The sequence below is a fragment of the Myotis davidii genome, unplaced genomic scaffold, assembly GCF_000327345.1.
Source record: "Myotis davidii unplaced genomic scaffold, ASM32734v1 scaffold200, whole genome shotgun sequence".
In the NCBI taxonomy this organism is placed as follows: Eukaryota; Metazoa; Chordata; class Mammalia; order Chiroptera; family Vespertilionidae; genus Myotis; species Myotis davidii.
In genome coordinates, this window is record NW_006293700.1 from 3630481 (window position 1) to 3656941 (window position 26461).

Sequence of the window (26461 nt, forward strand, 5' to 3'; positions counted from 1 at the left end):
AGGCTTATAACTGACATTATTTGTCTCAAGTAGCAGATATAATTCTTGTACTTGATAATCTTCTATACTGAAATATGTATCAGAATATCTTAGGAAGGTACTAAATATATGGAACTAACATATATATTTAACTGCTTTCAATAAGCTGTAAAGTACAATGTTAAGTTTTCTAAGAGGAAAATCATTTCTAGATCTTGGTTATGATTTTTGCAGTTTCCATAAAAACTGATCCATATTAAACCAGTCTTGAAGAACTAAGATGAAAACTTAAAAACCCTAATGATAGCCTTGATTTACTAAGATAGAAATAATAAACCAAACTACAGTTCTCTTTTCCCAGGCCTCAGCAGAGATACTCTGTCATAGCTTTTGAAATTTTTTTGTCTGCTTGGTATAAAAGTTGAATGATCTCTTTCTAAGTTAGATATCAGTAGAAGACCCACAGATGATGGGCATATTTATTGGGACACAAGATAATTCATATATTGTATCAAAGTGCATTATAAGACTTGCACTATGTCTGTCCACGTTTGTCACATTTTATAACATTTCAGTTGGATGCAGGAAGACTGGAATTGTTCAGAAAAGTCTAGCTTTTAAGATGTGAGTAAAGTTCATAGTGAATCTTTTAAAACATTTAAATAACCAGAAGTATAATCACAACAAGGGACTATGTAAGAAGAACGAATATTGCAAAGGAAGCTTTATAGTCAATGAAAATACAGTACTTTGGATTGGCCAAAATGCACAGTACACATGAAATCAAGGTCATGTACTTTACTTATTGACCATGTGGCTACAGTTCAAAAGGTCACTGTTCCAACAGCCGTACCAAGTAATCTGCCAAACTGCTTTTAAATAAAGTTTTTAAATTGTAGCAATGAACAAAAAGACAAGATACACTTAAACAATACTGCAGTTTATCAAAAGACACATAAGAAATTTCAACTCATGTCTTTGACAATTATAAAAAAATCAACATTTGGCTAAGTTATAAACATGTTTATAATGCAATTATTTGCATAATTCTAATGGTAATGATGGCTATAAGATCAGAATAGGTAAAAAAAACCAAAACACTAAAAACATAAAAATACATAGCCCAATATTTACCTGTAGAATATGTTCATTTATGACTAAATTTCAGCATTTACTATATTGCCACCGCTCTAATTTTAAAAATCACATCCAAAGGGTAAGGCAAAACTACTTAGCAACTGACATATTTGTTTATTTCTCAATTTGTGAAAATGTCCTTAATCTGTTGATGTAGCAAACAAATTTCAACTGTGTCATGCAAAAGAAGAGACGATAGTCTGCTTTGCAATGAACTTTAAAGTTCAATCGCACACAGGCAACATGCTATATATGAAAAAATTACTAACTGAACTACAGGTATTAAATACTGAAAAAGTTAACAGTTTATTATAATTTATTTTATTTAACAATCTAGGAAGTTTGCAGCCATCAGCAGTTCCAGTGCAATTTCAGGTGCAATTGGGAATTCAGGAATTTCCGTGGAGCTGTTAGTGTAGCGAACCTTGTAAGTAAAATACATGCACACTTTTGATAGCACGTGTGAAGGGATCTCTCTAAAATTGACTTCATTAGTTTCATTCTCAGCAAATTGACCTATAAAAGAAAAAAAAAAGGTAGGTTATGCACTGAAGGGCGTTCCTCCAAAATTCTCATGTGGAAGTCCTTACACCCAGAATTTCAGAATGTGACTATATTTGGAGATGGGTGTTTTTTCCGCCCCCCTCCTGTTCAGGAAGCGTTTTAAATATGGAATGCTTCACAAATTTGCATGTCATCCTCGCACAGGGACCATGCTTCGTTCCAATTTTAGTATACATACTGCCAAAGTGAGCATGGAGACAGGGTCTTTAAAGAGGTAATTAAAGCAAAATAGGATTTATTAGGATGGGCTCTAATCATGCGACTGCTAGCCTTATAAGAGGGGATTAGGGTCCAGGTGGAGTGGCTCAGTGGTTGACCTATGAACCAGATCACTGTTCGATTCCCGGTCAGGACACATGCCCGACTGCAGGCTCTATCCCCAGTGTGGGGTGTGCAGGAGGCAGCCGATCAATGATTCTCTCTCATCACTGATGTTTCTATCTCCTTCTCTCTCTCCCCTCCTCTCTAAAATCAATAAAAGTATATTAAAAAAAGGGGGGGGATTAGGTCACAGACACAAATAGGGGGAAGACAATGTGAAGACACAGGAAGAAGGCCATCTCAGAAGAAACCAACACTGCTGACACCATGATCTTGAATGTCTACCCTCTAGGACCATGCAAAATAAATTTCTGTTATCTACATGACCCAGCCTATGGTACTTTAAAAATTACTTATTTATTTTAGAGAGAGAGAAAGGGATAGGGAGAGAGCGAAACATCACTGTGAGAACACAACATGGATCGGCTGCCTCCTGCATGGTCCCCTACCAAGGATGAAGCCTGAAACCTCAGCATGTGCCCTGACTGAGAATCAAACTGGCAATCTCTCAGTGCACGTGGATGACCGAGCCACACTGGCCAGGGCGGGTCTATGGCAGCCCTAGCAAATTATTACGACACGAAATAAATCCAACTAGCATCAAGCAAAATATCTAACTCTGACTTTTGAGTATAAACATAAAAAGATCTTTATTAAGATAGCATTTGAGATTCATCAAGACTGAATTTTAAAATTTTGATTCTCTCCTGAAAGTCTGGACACTTTGGAGCTTTTCCAAAGAATCTTGATGTTGGGATTACTGAAGGGTAAGTAGGAATCAAGTCTTCATGGACCATAAGGAGCCCTGTGCTATATTGAATTGCCATGTAAAAATAAATAATAGGTGAAATACTATTCTATAAACCTTTTCAGGAAAGAAAATGTGCTGTTTCCCCCTTTAGTTTTTAAAAATATAATCATGTTAATGAGATCTTATTTAATAAGTCTTAACAATTTGTAGTAATCTCTCAAAATTTCTTTAGTCATATAAAAGTCATCGGTTTGATTCCCAGGCGGGGCACATACCTGGGTTTTGGGTTCGATCCTGTTGTGGTGCATATGGGAGGCAACAGGTCCATGTTTCTCTCTCACTTTGACAATTCTCTCTCCCTTCTTCTCTAAAATCAATAAATACATATTTAAAAAAAATAGCAACCACCAAAAATATTTTCTTAGCATTTATGAACAAGCATTATGACCTAAACACAAAAGGCAGAAAAAATATACTTTCTGAGAATGTAGTATTTTAAAGGGTTTCTAATTTTATGTTGGCTGGGGGGTGGGAGGAAAGAAGAGCAGGATTCAGCAAAATAATTCACAGCTATAGGTAACTTGGTTTGCCAATAATAAAAATTTTCTTTCTTGAATATATGTATGAAAATTACCAATAGGCATTTATTTGAGACTAGACAAACATTTATGGTTTTTCTTTGAGGTGAAATTCGTATCACAAATTTAACCATTTTAAAAAGAGTACAATTCAGTTTACATTCACAATGCTGTGTAACCACCCTATCTTGTTTCAAAACATTTTTATCAAACCCTGTAACCATTAAGCAATTACTCCCTGTTTCCCTACCCCCAACCTCTGTTTTCTATCACACCAATCTACTTTCTATCTCTATGGATTTATCTACTCTGGATATTTCATACAAATGGAATCACACAACATGTGACCTTTTGTGACTGGCTTCTTTCACTTAGCTTAATGTTTAGAAGGTGCATCCATGTTATGGCCTATATCAGCATTTCATTCTTCTTTATGAAGCATTAGTTTTGGGCTGAAAGTTTGATCTTCAAGATAAAGCTCTTCTTATTGAAGTAAAGGAGATCAAGGATACAACAAGCAAAGGTCCTCTAATTTTTAAAATTTTCTTGGCATCTGCGATCCCCGCCGCCCCCCCATAAAGTACATCCCAGCTGTCCCATAGAAGTCGAAAGCAATTCAAGCCAGGAGCAATGTTCCTGCTAGCACACAGACTGGGGTCCCTAAGTACCATTTCCCATGAAAAGAAATAGGGGCTCTTGGAAAAATGGTCATTCTCAGGATTAATGGAATAACATGCAAAATGAGCCTGAGAAATCTTGGTATTACAGAAAGTAGTAACTATCCAAGATCAATGGAGCCATGTCAAAAGGACGCAGAAAACAACATGATGTGGGTCCTTCTGTCGTAAAAATGGAGCGCTTGAGCACCAATGAGAAAGACTGGGCCAGGTGAAAAAGCACTATATATATAAAGTCAGGAGCTGATAATGATGTGTAAAAGAACAAACAAAAAAACCCCCAAACACTCTTTTCTATTGGAGGATGCTGGAGAAGCAATTCATTACACTGCAAAATTATATGTAAAGGGGGGGAAAATTAAGCATTTAACTTTTCTTTCCTGTACAGACTGTATTTCAGGATCACCAAACAGTTCTTTAAAAGAGATTTCTAACTAATAAATGCAGAAGAAACTACACAATTAAAAAATCACTGTTTTGTAATTCCAAATGAAGTATATATCTCAGCAATAATCACAATGAATGCTAAAACCATTACATGAAAGTCTGACTGGGGAATTGTTCATGGATGAAATCAGCCTGATAACCCTGGAACCACTACTCAATCTTGACATTGCTAAAAGATGTGTTACAACAGGATATAATAGTACCACCTATGAAGTATTCTTGCCCAGTAAAATGAACCAGATTCTAAGCAAGCCTCTGGAGTCTAATTATGAGTTTACAAGCTGAAACAGTAAGTCTAATCAGGATGTGGACATTATATAAATAACATGTTTCTTTGTAAAACTGATGGCCTGGAACAAAGGGACGGTTCAGGGGGACTATAAAGATTTTATGAGGGAAATGACAATGTCAGGGATTTGCTCGAAATACTCTTTAAAAAGTGAGAATAAGAGACGAAACAAGATTGGCAAAATGTTGGTAAATTTTTGGAGGTGTATTCGTCTCTCTACTTCCATGTAGTTTTTAAGTTTCCATAGTAAAAAAATATAGAAAGGGAATTGCAAGGGACCCCAAATAGCCAAAACAATCTTTAGCCTCACATCTCTCTATTTCAAAACTTCCTACAATGCTACAGTAAATCAAAACAGTTTGGCCCTGAGCATGGTTAGAGCATTGGCCCCTGCACTGAAGGGTCAAGGGCACATACCTGAGTTGTAGGTTTGCTCCCTGCCCTCAATTGGGCGCATGTGGGAGGCAACCAATCAATGTGTCTCTCTCACATTGATGTTTTCCTTTCTCCCCGCTCCCTCCCTTCCACTCTCTCTGAAAAACAATGGAAACCATATCCTCAGGTAAGGATTAACAACAACACCCCCAAACCCCTCATGAGACAGTTTGGTACTGAGGTAAGGACAGATATATAGCACAATGGAAAAAAATTAAGAGCCCAGAAATAAATCCGCATATCTGTGATCAACTGATTCTCAACAAGGGTGCCAAGACCATTCAATGGGGTAAAGAATAGTCTCTCTTGCCCTAGCTGGTTTGGCTCAGTGGATAGAGGCAGCCGATCAATTATTCTCTCTCATCATTGATGTTTTTTTCTCTCTCTCCCTCTTCCTTCCTCTCTAAAACCAATAAAAAACATATTTAAAAAAGAATAGTCTCTTCAACAAATGGTATGGGTATGTCCACATGCGAAAGATAAATTATTACCTCATGCCATGCACAAAAGTTAACTTAAAATAAAAAACCTAATTACAAGAGCTAAAACCATAGCCCTCTTATAAGAAAACATAGGGGTAAATCTTCATGACATTGGATTTGACAATGGATTTTTAGACAGGCCCCCCAAAACAGCAATGGGATAGGAGATAAATTTGGCTTCATCAACATAAAAACTTTTGTTCATCAAAAGATACTACTAAAGACTGGCTGGCGTGGCTCAGTAGGTGAGCATCGATCTATGAACCAGGAGGTCACAGTTCTAATCCCAGGCAGGGCACATGCCTGGGTTGCGGGCTAGATCCCCAGTGTGGGGCGTGCAGGAGGCAGTAGCTGATCAATGATTCTCTATCATTATTGATGATTCTGTATCTCTCTCCCTCTCTGAAATCAACAAAAATATACTTAAAGCCCTAGCTGTTTTGGCTCAGTGGATAGAGCATCAGCCTGTGGACTGGAGGGTCCTGGGTTCGATTCCAGTTAGGGGCACATGCCCGAAATGCAGGCTTGTTCCCTGGTGGTGGCGGCGGCGGCGTGCATGCAGGAGTCAGCCAATCAATGATTCTCATCATTATGTTTCTACCTCTCTCTCCCTTCCTCTCTGAAATCAATAAAAAATATATATTAAAAAAAAAGCATTTCTAAAAAAACATGTATTTTTTTTTCTTTTTTTTAAATTTTTTTATTACAAAGGGTATTACATATGTGTCCATTCCCCCCCCCCCCATGTATTTTTTTTTCTAAAGAAAAGAATAAAAGATACTACTAAGAAAAAGACAACCTACAGAATGGGAGAAAATATTAAATCATGTATCTGATAAGAATCTAGTGTCCAAAATTTATAAAGAACTCTTACAACTCAACAATAGAAAAGACAAACAAAACAACCCAATTAAAAAGTCGGCAACAGACTTGAAGAGACATTTCTCCAGAGGATACACAAATAGCCAGCAAGCACATGAAGAGAGAGTCAACATCATTAGTCACTAGGGAAATGCTAATCAAAACCACAATGACACACTACTGGTACCCATTTGGATGGCTAGAATAAAAAAAAAGTGCAAATGAAGTGTCAGTGAGGATGTGGAGAAAACCACATAAGGAACCCTCATACACTGCTGGTAGGAATATAAAATGGTTCAGCCACTGTGCGAAGTTTGGCATTTCCTCCAAAAGTTAAACATAGAAGCCACCATATGTTCCAGAAATTCCAATCCTCAAGAAAAATTACTCAGAGAAAATGTTAAGGGTAGATATTTGGGAGGTGGTAACTTCTATAGAAAAACTTTAGAAGCAGGAGCACAAATCACCAGAGGCCTGTGCAGAAGAAGCTGACCATGGAAACTAACCTAGGAAAATGATCCTTCCTATTTCAAAGTAACCAACTGGTTCTTATTGAAACTAGGGTAAATGCCTAAAAACAGGGTATGGCAGAAACCAACTTTCCCCCCAGTGCAACATTCAATTATGTGATGTTCAAACAGTTACTATCTCTTAAATGTTATGAGTCATTTCACTTTAAAACATTCATCAAACATTAAAAGTGAAGACATATGAAGAGAAAATAAAGGAAATGTTCCTACCTGGGCCACTCAACATGGCTTTTATTGTTCCTGATGTTAATGCATGTTCTCTTTTTACAATAAATTCATGACCATCTGAAGATATCAATTTGACATACATGGCATCAGGGCCTTCACAGCCACCATAGGTTTTCTCTTCTCCATCTAAATAAAGTAGTAAAATGACTTTTGAATCACAAAATTTATGAACAATAAACAGGTTTACCAAGGTTAATATTTGAGAAACTCAGACCAGAAAGATTTCTCGTGGGTAATAGCTACCAAGATTTTAAAGATTGTAAGCTTCTTGTTTACTACTTTCTACACATTTTCCAATGTCACAATAACTCTACATTCAAGGATGTTACTTTGGGTGAAAATTTACCACTATTTTTCAAGGAAGTATTAATAGTATTTTTGTGACCACAGCAGCAAATTCAAATTTGAAGACTAAAACAAAATATTCATATAGTAAAATTTTAGCCCTGGCTGGTGTGGCTCAGTTGGTTGTGTGTCGTCCCATGCACTAGAGATTCCATCCCCAGGAGGGGGCATGTAGGAGGCAGCCGATAGATGTGCTCTCACATTGATATTTCTCTTTCCTCCACCTCTCTTCCTCTATTTCTAAAAAATCAATTTAAAAAAAGGTAAAACTTTAATCCTATCACCTGAAATATTTATTTTAAAAATAAAATGCATGTGTTAATGAATGAATGTTTATATGCCATGTGAGCTCAACTTCTGACAAGCCCAAATGCTAAATGTTTGGGCTTCTTTTACTTAGGATTTTATTCTTGATCCACAAAAATAATGATCAAAATATTTTATTGCTCAGTTTAAATTATTACACAATGGAAGTAATGAATACAGACAAATTCAGTCTTTAAACACTGAAAGTAGAGGCGAAGAGACAGGAGTGTATACATGTCACTTGCTAACCTCACTGATGCCATACTGGCTTCAGCACAGTGGCTAGCTCAATATAACTTTCTGGGAAGTATATATATTTATATATTCCTTTAAGATCTTTCTCACATATATCACTCTCACAATATTATACTGACAGAATTTTAATTTTTATGGTTACCAATATCTGAAAGTTTCTTACGGCTTTTTCTAAAAATTTAGGGAGCCCTAGAAAGAAGTACATAGGATGAGGCTGAAGTAATGTTCAGGTACTAACACACATTTATTCATTTTCTTCTTTTTTTCCCTCAGGTGAGGATATTTTTTCTTAGAGAGTAGAAGGAAAGAGGGGAGGAGGTGAGAAAAAGAGAAAGAGGAACAGAGAGAGAGACAGAGAGAGAGAGAGAGAGAGAGAGAGAAGCATCGATGTGAGACACATTGATTGGTTGCCTCCTGAATACACCCGGCCCCGCTGGAGATTAACCTGCAACCTTTTGATGAGAGGGCCAATGCTGTAACCACTAAACACACCAGCCAGGGCTACTCATTTATTTCTTAATAGTTAATTTAGAAATCCCTAAAATTAACATTAATAAATATCAAAATCACTTATGTGCTAGTGCTGCCCAAAATGTTTACTCTGAATGTAATAGGAGAAAACACTGAGACAAATCTAAATTTAAAAGTGCCATGGAAGACTTCACTCCTCACCCCAGGACAGCCAGGTAGGGAACTGTTTAAAGGACACTAAGTGGGAGGGGGCTAAAGGGAGTGAAATAGGAGACATCTGTAATACTATCAAAAATAAAAACATATATGTACTAAAAAATTAAAAAGTAGACTAAAGAGACAAATTAATGCAATAAATGATTCCTGATTAGATCCTGGATTTAAAAAAATAAACCTGTTGAAAAGAACACTATTGAAACAACTGAAAAACTTTGAATATGAAGCGAACACATGCTGAAGTATTTAGGTGTATACAACTAAATCTTAAATGATAGATAAGAAAGCATTTTTTATGTTTATGTGTGTATATACTCATGTATATATGTATATGTGAACACACACAGAGTGAAAGCGAATGTGGAAAAACAGTAACAACTGGTAAAGGCTAGGTGATGCATTATTCTTACAATTTTTCATAACAAAAGGCTGGGGGACTTGTAAAGATGCAAGTAACTTCTAAGTTAGGAACTATCCAAGCATACAGGTTCTCAGCAGTTTTGCCAATTTCTGAGAACAAAAATACAAATAATTATCAGTTATTTAAATTTATACTTCTAGTATTCTTTTGTAAGCTAAACCATTTTATATGTCTGTTGGAAAAGTTTCTAATATCATAAGGTAAAGTACTCACTAGGAATCACAGATTTTATTGGGTACAATAATGGTACTGATCTGTCTTTCAAGATTGTACAGTAAACATAGGTTGTTGAATTAAACAACTACTTGTGGTCTACTTTGACCACTTTCTAACTTGCATTTGCATTCACTGACATTGAAGGCCTATCTTCGAGTGGGAAAACCAGCTTCTACTAGTTGAAATACCCGTTATTTTCTTATGAAACTTACCCATTATGTTCTTATGAAATTCTACTTCGCTTGCACAGGAAGTTTAGTAGTTTCCTGAAAATATAACAAAGCCATATTAAGACATGTTTTTCACCATTATTTAATATGTCCTTGGTGTTACAAGTTTAAGGTCTCTCTCTCTCTCTCTCTCTCTCTCGCCTAACAGGAATTTTCTAGCCACCACACTGTGGAACAGCATCAAGTTTCTGAACATATGAGAAAAGATGATCACCTCCGGGACAATTAAGTCGAAATACAGACTTTTTTTTTTCCTTTAAGGCAACTATTCTGGAAGATTTAAAAATACCAATGCTGTTCGTTAGGACCTAAACTGAACTTGAAAGAGATCCTTGGCCTTCATCATCTTCATATATATAGAACTTCTACTTGATTCTGGTAGACATAAAATATTTGCTGAATGAATGACAACACGATAAATCCAAGGACATGAAGTAGCTTTCATGAGAATTAAAAAGGTAAAGCTTGCTCACTTCTTATGTAAATGTTCACATCTATATGTGTTATCCCTTCTGATATAGGCTACCAATAATTTAACAGAAGAGTGGTAAAAATTTATAATTTTTTGAGAAACCTTAAATTTTATAAAATATGGTGGTTGCTAAATAAAAAGGGCTCATGTTTTCAGTAATTTGTACTTTAACAGCATTGCTACAAAGAAGGATTTTATTAATACCAGTATTATTTTTTATGTGACTATTAGGAAAACAGCATATCCTCATTATCCTTTTCTCTAAGAAATTTCCTGGCTAATACTTTAATTCTAGCCTTAAGGGGAGGGTGAAGAAAATAAGCCACACATTCTAGAGCAAGAAAGAAACTTGGAGATAACATGTCATCCTCACCTTAAAAAACAGTAACACCCCAGCTGTAGAGAGAGGATAAATGACTTGTTCCAGGTAATGATGGAGTAAAGCAGAAATCACCTGTTAGAACACTGGCTAAGCACAGAGGGAGGTATTTAAAGTACCATTTCTAATGGAGGCAAAGTAGCATTACTACCAAGAATTTGAGGGCCTGGTAAGTGGTAAACATTGCATTAAACATCGTATATACATTGTCTTATTTTAAACCAACATTTTCACAAAAGAATTATTGTTCCCATTTTAAAGATGAGGAAACACTCAGAGGCTGCTACCTGCTCAAGGATTCTACAGCTTAAGTGGCAGCCTCAGGATTTAAACCTAGGTAGGCAGGCTCAATAGCCCATACTGCCTTCCACTATTCCATACTGCCATGGTAAAGCATGCTGGCTCCAGTTAAAACTTAGCCACTACTGCTGAGAGCTGTGCTGCATTCTCTAAAATTAAAATACAGTACTATGTCATTTTATGATAAAGTAGACACTTAAAAATTCATCAGTCATTATTTTCTTCTGTTCATACTGCTTTGTAATCATTCTCCTAAAAAACAAACAAAAAATACAAAAAAAGGGACAAAATGCTAGAAAAACTAGACCAAGAGTTTCAAGTGCCAACTTTGCTATCTGGAAAATTTTCAGAGCAAAATATCTAGAATGTTTACTTAACTAGCAGTAGCTAGGCAACCATGCAAAGTGACATCATAGAAGCCTTTTGGGTAGCAACAGTTTCTCCAGACTTCTTAATATAGTAAATAAAATCCAGCATTTATACAAGGGTTAAAGGGGGAGGGGGAAGGCTCCCTATCACTAACAAAGAAAGAGTATTATCAACAACAAGAATTAAGAGCAAATCTTGATTCTTTTTAAAAAATATATTTTATTGATTTTTTTTACAGAGAGGGAGAGTTAGAAACATCGATGAGAGAGAAACATGGATCAGCCGCCTCCTGCACACCCCCTACTGGGGATGTGCCCACAACCAGGGTACATGCCCTTGACTAGAATCGAACCTGGGACCCTTTAGTCCGCAGGCCGAAGCTCTATCCACTGAGCCAAACCAGTTAGGGTGCAAATCTTAATTCTTAGCTAGAAGCTAAAAATATTTGAAATATGAGGAAATTTTGACTTAACCCACAAATAGCCATGGTCGGCAAATTGCAGCTCGCGAGCCACATGTGGCTCTTTGGCCCCTTGAGTGTGGCTCTTCCTAAGCCTTAGGAGTACCCTAATTAAGTTAATAACAATGTTTAAAAAATGTGGCTCTCAAAAGAAATTTCAATCGTTGTACTGCTGATATTTGGTTCTGTTGACTAATGAGTTTGCTGACCACTGACCTATAGAGATCTAAGTTTGAGGTGGCAAAAATCTGTTTGAACATCTATTCCATAACTGGGCTGCGTTCTGGAAATATGAATAAGGCAAAAAGCAAGTGGTCGAGAAGCAGTGGGCTGAATGTCTAGGCAGCAGACAGCTTGTGAACAAAGGCCTGACTGAGATATCATTGTGCTCTTAGAGTATTACATATAACATTACTCTTTTATAATTTACTAGTGGCCCGGTGCACGAAATTCGTGCACATTAAAAGGGAATTAATTAGAGGAAATATTTTAATATTGCTATTTGCCCTTTCTCTATAATAAAAGTGTCAGAGATGAAAGAAAATTAGTAAAATGTATATGAAAATCTCTCTCGTTAGAGTCTGGGGCACACCGCGGGACCTAGAGTCAAGTCCTTACCACACATGCTTCGAAAATGCACGAGACCCAGACCCAACCAGCCCCACCCCCACTGGGTGAAACCCAGACCCGGCCGGCCCCACCCTCATCTAGCCCCTTCTGGCAGGGGGGGCACAGCCTCAGATCCTCCGGCCTGGCACCGGGTGAGGGGTGCAGTCTCAGGTCCCCTGTCAAGCCCTGCCAGGTGGGAGATGCAGCCTAAGGTCCCCAGCCTGGCACTGGGGCAGGGGGATACAGCCTGAGGTCCCTGTCAAGCCCTGCCAGGCGAGGGGCGTGGCCTGAGTTCCCCCATCCAGCCCTGAGGGTGTGTGTGTGTGTGTGTGTGTGTGTGTGTGTGTGTGTGTGTATGTGTGTGGCCTGAGGTCCACTGTCAAGCCCCACAGGGAAGGCGTCATGGCCTGAGGTCCCTCGCCCAGGCCAGGCGCCATGCAGCCTCAGGTCCCTGCTGTTCTGTCATGACATTACAGTGTCCTGTCTAATTTGCATATTCCTCTATTATTATATAGGATAATATTTTGGTAACAAATAGAAATTCCAGGTGAACCTAGGGCCTACAATGAAATTAGTTTTGAATCTAGTATCCCTGAACACTGAAAATCCCATCCTATTTCTGATTTGAAATGTTACCTTTTCATATACCATATTGCAACATGGATATCCAGATTATATTGTTCCATCAACCCTGTTTGTACCTGACCAATATAGCCCATTTTAAAAATTTTAATAGCCTGAAAAACATGTTTTGCTCAATGCTTGGGCAATCCCCTTTTTGTTATTACACATTTATTGTTAGGTCTATTTTTCAGTATAGTTTCTATTATGAATGGGATCCGTTTCCCTATTATATTTTTGGAAAGGCTATTGCTGATGTTTTAATGAAAAGCCTAAATTCATTCAACTGATCTTGTATCCCAACATCTTTGCAGAACTGTTCTAATAGTTTTTCAGTTAATTTGCTTGGATTATTTAAGTAGCAATTTAAATATTATAGCAACAACTACAAATAAGTCTACTGTTTATATATTTTTTCCTTTTTCTTTTTTACACTGGATATTTACTTGGAAAAAATGTTGGATGTCTGATATCACTCTGAAAATAAACTGTAGGTTAAAATACCAAATGTAAGAATACCACTCTGGAAAAATAGCTGCAAAAACAAATGGACCTGTGAAAAAATGCTCCATCTCCATGGTAAGCAGTAAAATGCAAATTTAAAGTACTCAAATGTGCTAAGTATGAGTGTTGGAGAGGGGGGGAGGGACGGAGAGGTTGGCTGTTGCTGCTGTTTGCCGGCCCCAGCCCCGCCGCTGGTCACTCTCTGTGTGTGAGGCAACAGGCGGGGCAGGGGCCTTGGCCTGGAACCGCCTGTGTCTTCTGCCACCCAGCCCCAGGTCCCATTCGCCACTGGGCGATGGGAGCCTGCCAGCCAGGAAAAGGGACTGAAAGGTGGTCAGTGCGCCTCATAGTGACTGGTTGAGTGGTCATTCTGGTCATTCCACCCTTAGGGTCAATCCTGCATATTACCCTTTTATTAAACAGGAGGTATACAAAGGAAAAACTGAAAATACCCTTACAGGTTCACCAATTAAGGAATGAGCGAAATAAAAACAGTGTATCTATACTTAGGGAGCAAGCCTAAGCCGCAGTTGGACATCCTTACCACTACTGTGGAGGTGGGAGAGGTTCCCGCCACCACTGCTGCGCTTGCAGCCATCAGCCCAGCTTGTGGCTGAGTGGAGCTCCCCCTGTGGGAGTGCACTGACCACCAGGGGGCAGCTCCTGCATTGAGCATCTGCCCCCTGGTGGTCAGTGTGTGTCCCAGTGACCAGTCATTCCCAGTCGTTCTGCTGTTAGGGTCAGTTTGCATATTACCTTTTTACTATATAGGATATAGACTAGAGGCCTGGTACATGAAATTTGTGGTGTGTGTGTGTGTGTGTGTCCCCTCAGCCCGGTCTGTGCCCTTTTGCTGTCTGGGACCCCTCAGCGGACATCCCTCTTGCAGTCCAGGGCCCCTCGCTCCTTACCACTTGGCTCACTGCTCCTTAGCACTGCCACAGAGGCTGGAGAGGCTTCTGCCACTGCCACTGCGCTCACCAGCCATGAGCCCGGCTTCTGGCTGAGCAGTGCTCCCCCTGTGGGAGCACAATGACCACCAGGGGGCAGCTCCTGCATTGAGTGTCTGCCCCCTGTTGGTCAGTGTGCATCATAGCGACCAGTCGTTCTGCTGTAACAGTTGCTTAGGCTTTTTTTATATAGATTAGTTTCAGATGTACAGCATAGTAGTTAGACAATCATATACTTTACAAAGTGTTCCTCCTGTATTTCCAGTACTCACCTGGCAACATACAGTTATTACAACAATACTGACATTTCCTATGCTGTACTTTATTTCCCCATGCCAAGATAAACTGTTTATTTTTTTAAAAGCAGATTAGAATAAGTACAGTTTGATGCCATTATGTAAAATAAGTGTCTTCTTCTTGCCTATTAATCTCATTTTCTGCAGATAAATGCATAAAAATACATGTTTGAAAATTTATATAACTAGAAAACTAAGATTTAAAACTTAAAAAGCAACAAATTAAGTGTATAGAACCAAGCAGTGCACAAAGGGAACAACTGTCAGTCAACTTGATGATTATTAACTATGTGTAATACGATTAATTTGTAAAACAAAGTAAATAACACTAACCAAAAATTATCTGATGTTCAGGCCTATTTGAAGAGGCTTGACAAAGACATGAGAATATCCTGCCTAGAATGAGCTTATGGTGTTAATGAATTCATGTCTCTGAGGATGAGTTAAAATATTCATTCTGGCCATTAAACTTATGACAATGCTTCCATATTTAACTCTTAGGCAGACAGTCTTAATACTTTTAGCAAGCGGTACCCTTTCCCATCTTCTCCTCCACAGTGGAATTTATAGTTTTCTTCACTATTAGACACAAATATTTCACAGCTGCCTTATTAGTGTGTCTTTTTAGATATATTTGTCACCCTAACTAGCTATGGAAACATAAGACGGGAGTCTCTTTCTTTATGACCCACATGCCCAGCACACAATGGTAATTAAGTGGTCATGTTAACAGAGTAAAGCCATATACAACAATGTACCCGCCACAGACATAGATAGTATTATCCTGAATGTTCCAACAAAATAGTTATTCAATGGCACTATGCTTTTGACCAAATTCTTTTCATGTTTTTCCTTGATGTTGGCCTTGAAAAACTTGGAACTTTCAGACAACCACAATAAAAATTGTTCTTTCTGGGAACATCTATTTAAGTTTACTGAAATATTTTGGTTTATACCGAGGGAAGGAAGTGACTAAGGAAGGAGACAATATTCTATCTTTCACAATAGAATTAAGCCAATATGAATTCTAATTCTTTTTTTAAAAAAATGTATTTGTATTGATTTCAGAGAGGAAGGGAGAGGGGGAGGGAGATAGAAACATCAATGATGAGAGAATCACCGATCTGCTTCCTGCATGTCCCACCAAGGGATCAAGCCCCCAACCAGGGCATGTGCACTGACAGGGAATCAAACCGCAACCTCTTGGTTCATGGGTCAACACTCAACCACTGAGCCACATCTGCCGGGCATGAATTCTAATTTTTAAAACAATTTAATTTTAAAGACTTCAGGGTACAGACACATTTTGTGAAATTATGATAACCAAAACATCAATCTCACATTTTTTGCATACTACCATAAACTGCTAATTATAATGCAAATGTATGAAACACGTATTCCTCCTGTATGTACATGATTTCTGGAATTTCATGTTTCCTAGGACTAATTCAGTTATCTTGGACTTTCTATCTTGAGACGCAAATAGGTTAAGTTGTAAGATTTATTTCTTCACTTTCTAAATGGAAAAAAAAAAAAGGGCTAAATTGCGTCTTTAAGTCCCTTTCAGCTCTACCATTTCATGACTGAACCCATCAGAAATTCATCCTCTCTTTACTACAAATGCCTGGAACTCCCAATTTCCCATCTTTCTTAAGGAGAGAGGCTCCCACACAGCACAGAACTTTCTGGCTCCAGCCTTGTGCTTCCACTGAGTCTATTTCACCCCTGGAAACTACCTAATCTCCCTGAGAGAATGATCTCCAAATTCCTTTGTTTTGGTTTGAAAGGTATGAGCAAGTATTCCCACTATATAGTATATATACTTAAGTATAGATTCTTGCATAATAAAATGATTTAAAAATATTTTTTATTGATTTCAGAGAGGAAGGGAGAGAGAGACAGAAACATCAATGATGAGAGAGAATCATTGATTGGCTGCCTTCTGCACACCCCCTATTGGGGATCAAGCCAGCAACCTGGGCATGTGCCCTTGACCAGAATCAAACTTGGGACCCTTCAGTTCGCAGGCCGACATGCTATCTACTGAGCCAAACCGGCTAGGGCATGACAAGATCAATCAATACTTTAACAGAGCTTATAGTCTTTTTGTATCTAAGATAAGGTATCATTAAAATGTCAGGATAACTTGTAACTTCCCTTTTTTCTGGACCCATTCAGGGCACAACCAAATGCCCTGGGTGCCAGGACAGATATCACAAACTCCTTCACAGTTATTGTTATCTTTATCGTGTTAACTGTTGATTTAACTATCCTGCACCCACCTAAGTAAAAGAAGTGTCTATCATTTTATTCTTTATCCAGTCCCAGAGGACTGCCCCACTGTATCCCCATCTCTAATCTATCACCAATGGATTTCATGTAACCCACATCCATCTCCTCCTTTGATGGCAAGGTTTAAAAAATAGATGAAAAAACCGCCATTCCCTGGAGCATTATCCCAATACGTTAAGATTTTGCTTTCCAGAAATTGTCAACAGTTTGGCTCAAATAAATCACAAAAATTCTTTACAGGTTTGAATGTTCTTAGGTTAACTAAAAATGTCTAGGGTACCGACATTTTTACACACACACACACACACACACACACACATTTACACAAACACAAATAAAAAGAAAAAATAGAACACTATATGTATATATTTAAATAATTATATGTTTTCTTATATTTATTTGCTCATCCCACGTCTCATTGTCCTTATATCCCTAACTGCCTGCCCTCCACCAAACCCAATTTTCTGCCTAGCTCAGGTCTCAACTAAAGAGACAACTATTTTGGCTGGCCTTAACTTTAAATTCATGCCTATAGCCCTGACCGGTTTGGCTCAGTGGATAGAGCGTCGGCCTGCAGACTCAAGGGTCCCAGGCTCGATTCCGGTCAAGGGCATGTATCTTGGTTGCAGGCACATCCCCAGTGGGGAGTGTGCAGGAGGCAACTGATCAATGTTTCTCTCTCATCAATGTTTCTAACTCTCTATTCCTCTCCCTTCCTCTCTGTAAAAAAATCAATAAAATATATTAAAAAAATTCATGCCTATACGTTAAATAGGAACTTGATATTGTATTGATCCTAGAAAAATGGCTTTTCTGCTCTGGAAAATTTACAGCTTCCTCAAAATCTCCAACACCCATCTCCTCCCTGGCCTGACCACTTGTTTCTTCAAGAAAATGGAAATAGCCCTCGTCGGTGTGGCTCAGTAGGCTGGAGTGTCATTCAGTGCTCCAAAAGGTGGCGGGTTCCATTCCTGGTCAGAGCACATACGTAGGCTGCACGTTCAATCCCAGTTGGGGTGAGTGTAGGAAGCAACCGATATTTTTCTCCAACATTGATGTTTCTCTTCCCCCGCCCCCCCCTTCCTCTCTGTGAAAAAAACAAACACAGCAAAAACCGGAAACAATCACTTCAATTGCCTTGTCTTTCCCCCTTCATCCTACTGCATGTATGTACCATATAGTCTTTCTACCCTCCTGTTTCAAAAATTAAATAGAAACCATCCTTCTATCCAAGACCAACCTTTCCATTTGAGCACATCTATCCAGGGCTTGTGCTTATCATTACTTTCATGAATACATGAAAATGCTGTAACATCATCACCACCATCCACTTCTTAACCTACTCTAATCACTTTAGGCCCACTAGTTCACTCAAAGGGCTCTCATCAAATTTCAACTATGTTATTTGGTCACATGATGAATATATAATCCTCATCCTCTGAAGCAGGGCTTTACAGTTGATGGCTGCCTCCTTCCTGAAACATTTCCTTCCCCTAGTGTCACAGATGCCACATTCTTTTGTTTCCATCACGGCTGGCTCTTCTGACTGGAGTGCTCCCACACATCTGCCCTCTTCTCCACTAACTCTCCACTCAATGTCCTCCCGGCAGCCCAAAGATTTAAATATCACCTATAAATCTGACTCCCAGATTATCTCTCTAGCCAGACATCTTCCCTGAGAAACAACTGTGGAAATCCAACTTGGCTGCTGCACATATTCTGAGCTGTATACTAGATCAAACTCAGATCTCGATTTATTCCTCAGAAACCAGTGCATCCACTCCAGCCCTCATTTCTGTAAATGGCGCTACTGTTCACCCAGATGCTTGGGCAAAACAGTTGATTTCTCAAAAAAAAAAAAAAAAAATTGGGGGGGGGGGTGGTATGGGGTGGGGGGTGCTAGACATGAAGGCAAGACCATTTGGCTCTATCTTAAAATTATATTCCAAATCAAACTACTTCTCACTAACTACAATTCTACATATCTAGGCCAAGCCACCACTTCTCAACTGGACTATTGTTAGGGGCAAAAATAGAAGATTGGGGACGAGCTATGGTTATGGGAAATATTAACCATGCTCTGTTAACCATGATTGCCTTGTGTTGGTTAGAGAAAGGACATTCTGACCTGGCTGGGAGTTGTGCCACCAGGATCTGGGAGTCAACCTTGGAACCATTCTCATTCGAGGATTGCCTATTATCATGGAAAGATTAACAACTTTGTTGCCCAAACAAGGAGTCCCACCCCAGCCTCCCACTTCCCCATATAATCCTTGTCCTACCCAATATAAGCAGCTGGCTTATGGGGGCGCTGCAGAGCAGGTTTTTGTGGATGACCTGCTGTTCTCCCATGCTGCCGGCAGTACTGGAATAAACACTCACATGATTCAACCCCATCTCTGCTTAGACTCAAGTAGTGACAGGCAGTATAGACCCACTGACTGTCCGGTCACACTACCACAAACCTCCTTAGGAGGTGGTTTCCTCACTTTCCTCCAATCTGGTCTACTCTCCACCCAGCAACCAGTCATCAAAAGCATAAATCAGATGATCCTTCCCTGTACAAAATCCTCTCTCATTACAAAGTCCAGTTTCTCATTACAAACAGAAAAATGAGTATCAAGTTCCATCTTATTTAGTCCTTAGTAATCACTCTGGCCTCATTTCCCATCACTATACACCAGCCACACTGGCATCCTTGGAATTAGCTCATCCCTTCCTTAAGGTCTTTGCTTTTTCAGTTACTGCTATCTTAAATTTCTTTCCTCATACCCTCCTCATCAAAACATCGACTCCTCAGACAGGTAGATCTTCTTTGTTCACTTCCCTATCAAAATTAGACACCCTCTCTAGTCACTCTATCTTGATCTCTGATCTTGCTATATTTTCTTCACATTTATCACCACCTGAAACTACTGTATACTTACTTATTGTATATCCTCTTTCTTTCTTTTTTTTTAAAATATATTTTATTGATTTTTTACAGAGAGGAAGGGAGAGATAGTTAGACACATCGATGAGAGAGAAACATCGATTAGCTGCCTCCTGCACACTCCCCACTGGGAATGTGCCTGCAACCCAGGTACATGCCCTTGACCGGAATCGAACCTGGGACCCTTCAGTCTGCAGGCCGACGCTCTATCCACTGAACCAAACCGGTTTCGGCCTCTTTCTTTTTTAAAAAAATATCTTATTGACTTCAAAGAGGGAGGGAGAGAGAGAAGCAATGATGATAGAGGATCATGGATCGGCTGCCTCCTGCATGCCCCCCCACTGGGGACCCAGCCGGCAACCAAGGCACGTGCCCTGACTGGGAATCCAACCATGACCAGCTGACATCCAACCACTGAGCAACACCAGCGGGCTGGGCTGGGCTTTTTCTGACCTTATGAACAGTAAGCATTTAGCACAGGTTAGATAAAATTCATTAACACGTATCAGTGTAACTGCAAAGACTTTCCATTTTATTTTCTAGTACTGAAAAATCTACCAAAAAAACCCAAACAGCATTTTATAAGACATAAACTAATACTACTTTAGAACTTGATATATAAGGTGATTCTAACTTCTGATCACAAGTTATTGCCTAATTATATTACAAAACTACCATAGAGTCATGAAACTGGCATACTCAATTTGAAATAAATTTATATATATATATATATATATGTGTGTGTGTGTGTATGTGTATATATATATATATATACACACACAATACATATTTTTTGGAGTGGTAGATAATAAGTCTCATACATAAGGAAAAAAGGGTAATCATTTACGAATTAAGTATGAATCCCAAATCGCTGGCAATAACCGATAATATCCCCGATGACGGGATCATAGCTGTTGCCTTGCCATTATCATCTCCGGAATGAATGACTCCACGTGTAAACTGCGATGTTTCAGCATCATGAGTCAGACAACGTAAAGTTTAGAGAATTACCGTTTTAGTCCACTAATCAGAAAAGGAAAACAACTACTGGGGGGATTGAAGAGCAAATCTGGCAGTCTGAAAATAACTAGTTATTTCGGTAGTTTTCTCCTCTGAAGGCGACGCAGAACAGAAATATTGGCATTAGTGACACGAACGCCACAGCTCTAGGTTTTCGTTTCATGGGAGAAACTCCATGGCCACTGGACCTGACACCAGACGCCTCCTTCCAGACACGACGGGGAGGGAGAGAGATGCGCGACAGCCTCAAGCCACCGAGTCGGGCCGAGGTCGCCCGGTAAGCTGCCCGGAAGGGAAACTTCTCGGGGTCCCGCAGCCAGGAAGAGCGAGGGCCTCTCCCCGGGGTAGGGACTGCCTCCCAGAAAAGGGGGACTCTCGGCGCACTCGGGGAACGCACACACAAAAAGCGACCGAGCTGCCATGCCCCGAATTCCACGCTCCCCGCGCTCAGCCCCGAGGAGGCCCCGTTCCCCCGGCACCGCCCCACCTCCGCCTTTTTTCCGAGCCCACCGGACGGCGCCGGGAGGGGGCCCGCCGCCCTCTTCTCCCCTCCCCCAAACCAGGGGCAGAGGAGGCCCCGGGAGGTCGGGAGCTTCCGTTCCTTCCCCGCCCAAATGGGAAGAGGTGGGCAGCGGGGCATCGGGGCATCGAGCGCGCCCGGTCCGAGCCCCCCTCGCTCTCCACGCGGACCTGCATCTTCGTTCCCTCCCCACAGCCCGAGACTCACTCGTCAGTCCCGCAGCCACCGCAGCCACCGCGCCGGGTCCCGCGCACCTCCACAGCCCCGACGCCAGGGCCACCCCCCCACCCCCACAAGCCTGCCGCCGTGGGTTCCGGGGCACTGGGAGGAATCACTTCCGCCGGGTCACCGACGCTCTGTACCACGCGCGGGAGATTAATATCCGGCGAGGCGGGGAGGGCGCGGCCTATTTTCGGCCACAGCGCCCCCTTCCCTTCTCCCAGTATCATTGGCAAATCTCAACCAATCCGATACCAGGTCTCCCGGTTCCCGGCATGCAGAGCCGACCTTGGCCCATTTTCCGCAGGGATCGCGTTCTCAGAGCCGCGCACGTGGGCCGAGACCGCACACTGCATCCTGGGATTTGTAGTTTCTCCGGCGAGTCCGCCGGTGTTTGGTTGAGGCAGCAGCGCGTCCCGGGACTTGTAGTTTCTCACGCCGGCTCTTAAGACTTGGGCAAATTTAGAGCTTGTCCCTGCCTCTCGTTTTGGGGTACGCCTGGAGGCCGGAGACTGTAGAGAAAAGATCGAAAGTTGCGAGTGTGGTTTCGAAGCTGACAAGATCGTGTTCTTTAGGAAGCAACATCTGTCTTTTGTGTCCTTTTGTGAGAAATTGCGGTGCGCGTTGAAGAGCATCTCAACTGCTCGCGCAATCGGCTGGCCTCATTTCCTCCCTTCCCGGTACGGTTCAATGTTTTCCGAAAAGTAAGCACATTTCCCCCAGCCCTCCACCCCGTCCCCACCCCGCGCCGGGGATGCTCAGCGCGTCTAGATTCTGAGATCATTCACAGAAATTCCAGGCGTCTGCCTGTCGCCAGTACTCCGTTCTGAGACCTTCTTTGTCGCTCCACGCCCCCTCTTGCTCTCGGGTTCCCTTGCTCTCTCTCGACGCGCCCATCCTTTTTATTTGCTGCCTGTGGTCAACATCAGGCACCCTTCCAGGAAGGCTGAAACAGCTAAATATTCACCCTCTGTGTACGGACCGTGGCACGTAGGGCCAAGCAGCTCACCATCGCAAGTTGCTCAACTAGGCGCTGTTGTGTAACAACGTCCCCAAACGGAAAGAGACGACCCACAGTTTGTTGACCTAATTAATGACTTGTGTGCGGGGAAGACATTTTTAGTTAATTTGGCAGATAAACTGTATTGCTTTTTACAGAAAGACTGCCCTCGGTTAACTTATCAAACAAAGCCTTTGCAAACATCGTGAAAGTTCGTTGGCGGTGATGGTATTCAGAGTTTGGTGGGGAGGAGACGCAGTGGGGTGAGAAGAGGAGGCTGCGGGCCCATTTTCAATCAGATCTTTCCTCCTTTTCCTTCTGAACTGTCCTTTTCTGGCCTATCTTGCCTTTTTCCCTCACTGTACTATGGAATGATAGCATTTTCCAGGTGAGGATACGGAGGCTAGCTAAAGCCAGATTGAAGGCTAGAATCTAGTCCAGGACTTTTTTCTTCTTTTGTGCAAAATTAAATTTAAAATTTTTATTTGTGTAATCAATATAATATGCTTATTATAAAAAATGCAGAAATCGCAGATATTTTGTTTTTTCTATGAGCGTTTACATAGGTGATCTCCAAGCCTGAGATCACCGATCATGCACTCGATTTTTTTTTCTGAGGTGTAGCTTGTATGGTTGACAGGAAGCCACTGCCAGGATAGAATGAGAGAGACAGAATGGTTTCTTGTAGGCAAAGGTGTCAGACATGGGTGCGTTTGGTCTCTCTATGAGTTTAATTTGTATGCAGAACATATACAAAAAAGTTAGATAGACTCAGAGGAAGGAGAGTGAGAATTGGTAAAAGGAATATCAAAAACAAAATATGCATGTGACACCATCTTGCTGGCAGAAAGTAGCAAAGATTTGAAATGATTTTTGATAAAAGTGAAAGAAGAAAATGCCAAAGCTGGACTGCATTTGAACAACCGAGAAGGCAAAAATCGTAACTACAGAAGAAATACACAACTTTCACATAGACATTGCAATTGTTTAAAATTTTGTTTAACCCTGGTTCTCTCATCAATTCAGATAGAGCCTGCAACCAAGAAATCAAGACCAGGCTGAAACTTGGAAGGGCAGCAGTGGAAGAATTTGGAAAGATCACCAATAGCAAAGATGTGTGATTACAAGCCTGAGATCACCCACACCCTCGTATACCCAGTTCCTATGTATGGATGTGAAGATGGCTGACAGGAAAAAGACTGATATGAAATACGGTGTTGGAGGAGAGCTTGATGGATACCATGAATTGCCAGAAAGATGAACAAGTAAAAAATTAAGCCTGAAACATTACTGGAGGCAAATGACAAAACTGAACCTGTCCTATTTTGGGCACATCATGAGAAGGCAGGGTTCTTTGAAAAAGATAATAATGCTGGGGAAAAATAGAAGGCTGCAGGAAAAGAGGAAGACCAAATATGAGATGGATTGATTCCATAAAAGAAGCCACAGGCTGAGTCTACAGGAGGTGAGCAGGGCTGTTGAGGACAGGACATTGTGGATGTCACTCTCATGGGATAGACAGGAGCCAGAGCTGCCTCAGTGGCATGTAATGCACACTGTATATATGGGGTTCTGTATACTGTTTCCTTTCCAACTTAACAAACCTCAAAAACTCAAACGTCCGTAACCAAAACCTCCACAGCATCATTTAAAATGTCAGTATAGAATTACATTGCAGAAATGCACCATGATTCACTTAATTATTTCCTTAATACTGGCTATTTATCTTATTTCCATTTTAAATCACTTTAAAATGTAATACTGTGTTCAGTATCTCTGCAGAAATCTTTGGCCATGTTTCTGATTATTTCTTTAGAATATGAACATTTTAAAAGATTTTGATAATCTGTTGACAAATTTTTTTTTCTAGAAAGATCCTCCCAGTATACGATTTAAATCAGTAATGTATAAATAAGTATTTAGGGTTCTTATAAATAGACTAGCTTTACCAAATTTTTTTTCATTTTTTTCCCATCATGCCATTCTGATCTTAAGCTCACCTTAAAGGATGGGAAGGATATTGGTGAATGGGGAGGAAAGACAGCTAAAAAAACAAAAATTACATACAGTAATGATGGCCAGTCTGAAAGTGACAGCCATTTTCAATTTTTCCATCAGCTTCTATTTTTAAAGGGAACCTCTCAGGTGATATGAACAAGGAATCAAAGCTTATTTCTTAAATAGCAAAAAAAATAAATAAATTAAATATCATTCAAGAGGTTTACATTCAACAAGTGTCTCTAAATTACTAGACTTGGGAAATTTATTTTAACAATGTATAACAATTCCCTATAATTTTATAGCACAGTCTTCAGAATATGATTTCATTTTAGCTATTTAGAAACCTTGAGAAGTAGACCAAATGTTTTACTTACTGACTATATTTGTAGGATGAAACTAAGCTTAACAGGAGATAAAAATGCAGGTTTTCTCAGCATATTGTTAAAGTAATCGTAGAGAAGGCTATTAGACTGAGATGACTCTGGTACTTGGTAGCCTAGTAGGGAAACCAAAACCTAAGCCAGAGTCAATTCCTGTAAATGCTTCAACAAGGATAAGACCAATCACCAATTATAAACAGCCAACTAAGTTTTCCCAAACAACGCAACTGCTCAACTTACAGCCACTCAAATAATTGCTTTGCTTTGCCTGTGTATGTTGTCTAAAAAAGCCTTGCCTTTAGCTCTGGTCAGTTGAGCTTTCCTAACCCCTTCCAGTTTGGTACTGCCTGATTTGAATAAATTTTTGCTCAAATAAACTCAAAATTCTTAATATGCCTCAGTTTATCTTTTTAACAACATTAAAGAAAAAGTTACATATGTATCAGTAAAAGAATGGGTAAATGATGATGTTTGCCTACTAATTACACTGACTAGAAGAGTTTTTACAATGTAAGTGGGTAACTTTCAGAATGAAATTATTCATAAAGAAGTAGTGTAATTTCATCCTTCTGGGTACCCAGAAAAAGTGGACAGGAGTTGCCAAGGTGATATTATTTTAGATTATTAGCTTGTTCTCCTCTTATGCAAATCACATGCTGAGTCAAAACCAGTTTCCAACCAGTAAACGAAAGTGTGCTTTTACTAGTTGGCTGCTCATCCTTCCAGACCAAGCTGAACGTGGTGCTTCTAGTGTGAGGCCAGATTAATCATGATGTGGTATGGCCTTTTGTGAATTGGTCTATTTAATTATACTTTAGCTTATTTATAAGTGTTTCCTTCACTACGTGAGCACTGTGGATTCCCAATTATATCCAGTATCTTTGAATCCTCTGCTCCTAACAATCCTAATAGACGCTGAAGCACTTCAACAAGTAGGGAATGAGTGTATACGGAAGTGAATGATTCCACAAGACAAATTTAACAAGTATGAACATTCTATGAAACGAGTTCCATTTACTTTCTAGCAACCCACTGGTTGCATTGTTACCACTCATTTTCGTTCAAATCCTATAGTGTTACTGTTCCTCTGTGTCAACAGGCTAGCTAGATAGAATCACTTTCCGCAAAGAAAACAGTGTTTGGGCCTAGAAAATGACGCCCACGAGAATGAAAGATTTAACCTTGTCTTCCAGGCTTTGTCCTTCGCGCGTGGTTCTCCCCAGTCCTTCCTCTCTGTCGTGCGGGGCGCCAGACTCTGGGACGGGGAAGCCCCGCGCGCAGCTGGGCGTATGCGGGTTGTGGCAGCTAGCGGCCGGCGTCGCGGCGTTATAGCTCCGCGGACAGGGAACGCGCGCGACCCAGGGGAAGGTTGCCGGCGGACCGCATATTCGGCGCACG

General features: G+C 40.3%; 2 protein-coding genes across 7 annotated transcripts in view; one reads left to right on the forward strand and one right to left on the reverse strand.

The window, feature by feature from the left end:
* Positions 1–675: 675 nt before the first annotated feature.
* TCEB1 (transcription elongation factor B (SIII), polypeptide 1 (15kDa, elongin C)) lies at positions 676–26395 on the reverse strand. 6 transcript variants are annotated; one of them, XM_015566271.1, is made up of 5 exons: positions 26245–26395; positions 9722–9775; positions 9283–9382; positions 7262–7405; positions 676–1632 (listed from the first exon to the last, which is right to left on the reverse strand). In XM_015566271.1, the coding sequence occupies exons 3-5, from the start codon at positions 9290–9292 to the stop codon at positions 1442–1444; spliced, it is 345 nt and encodes a 114-aa protein (XP_015421757.1). In that variant the 5' UTR covers positions 9293–9382; positions 9722–9775; positions 26245–26395; the 3' UTR covers positions 676–1441. The 6 variants fall into 6 exon arrangements, with proteins under 6 accessions (XP_015421757.1, XP_006767396.1, XP_015421756.1 ...); XM_015566270.1 differs by lacking the exon at positions 26245–26395 and adding an exon at positions 21671–21769 and having other exon boundaries at positions 680–1632; XM_006767334.2 differs by lacking the exons at positions 9283–9382; positions 26245–26395 and adding exons at positions 10585–10680; positions 21671–21741 and having other exon boundaries at positions 680–1632.
* Positions 21132–26461, forward strand: part of TMEM70 (transmembrane protein 70) — a 12146-nt gene continuing 6816 nt past the window's right edge. The window contains exon 1 of the mRNA XM_015566269.1: positions 21132–21220. The gene's annotated coding sequence lies outside the window, so the exon portion shown is untranslated. The remainder of the gene's footprint in view (positions 21221–26461) is intronic.

Excerpts from the sequence above, each read along its gene's own strand:
- TCEB1 (XM_015566271.1), bottom strand. Across the intron at positions 1,633-7,261 it reads AGCCATGTTGAGTGGCCCAG|GTCAATTTGCTGAGAATGAA; the intron begins GTAGGAACATTT and ends TTTCTTTTATAG.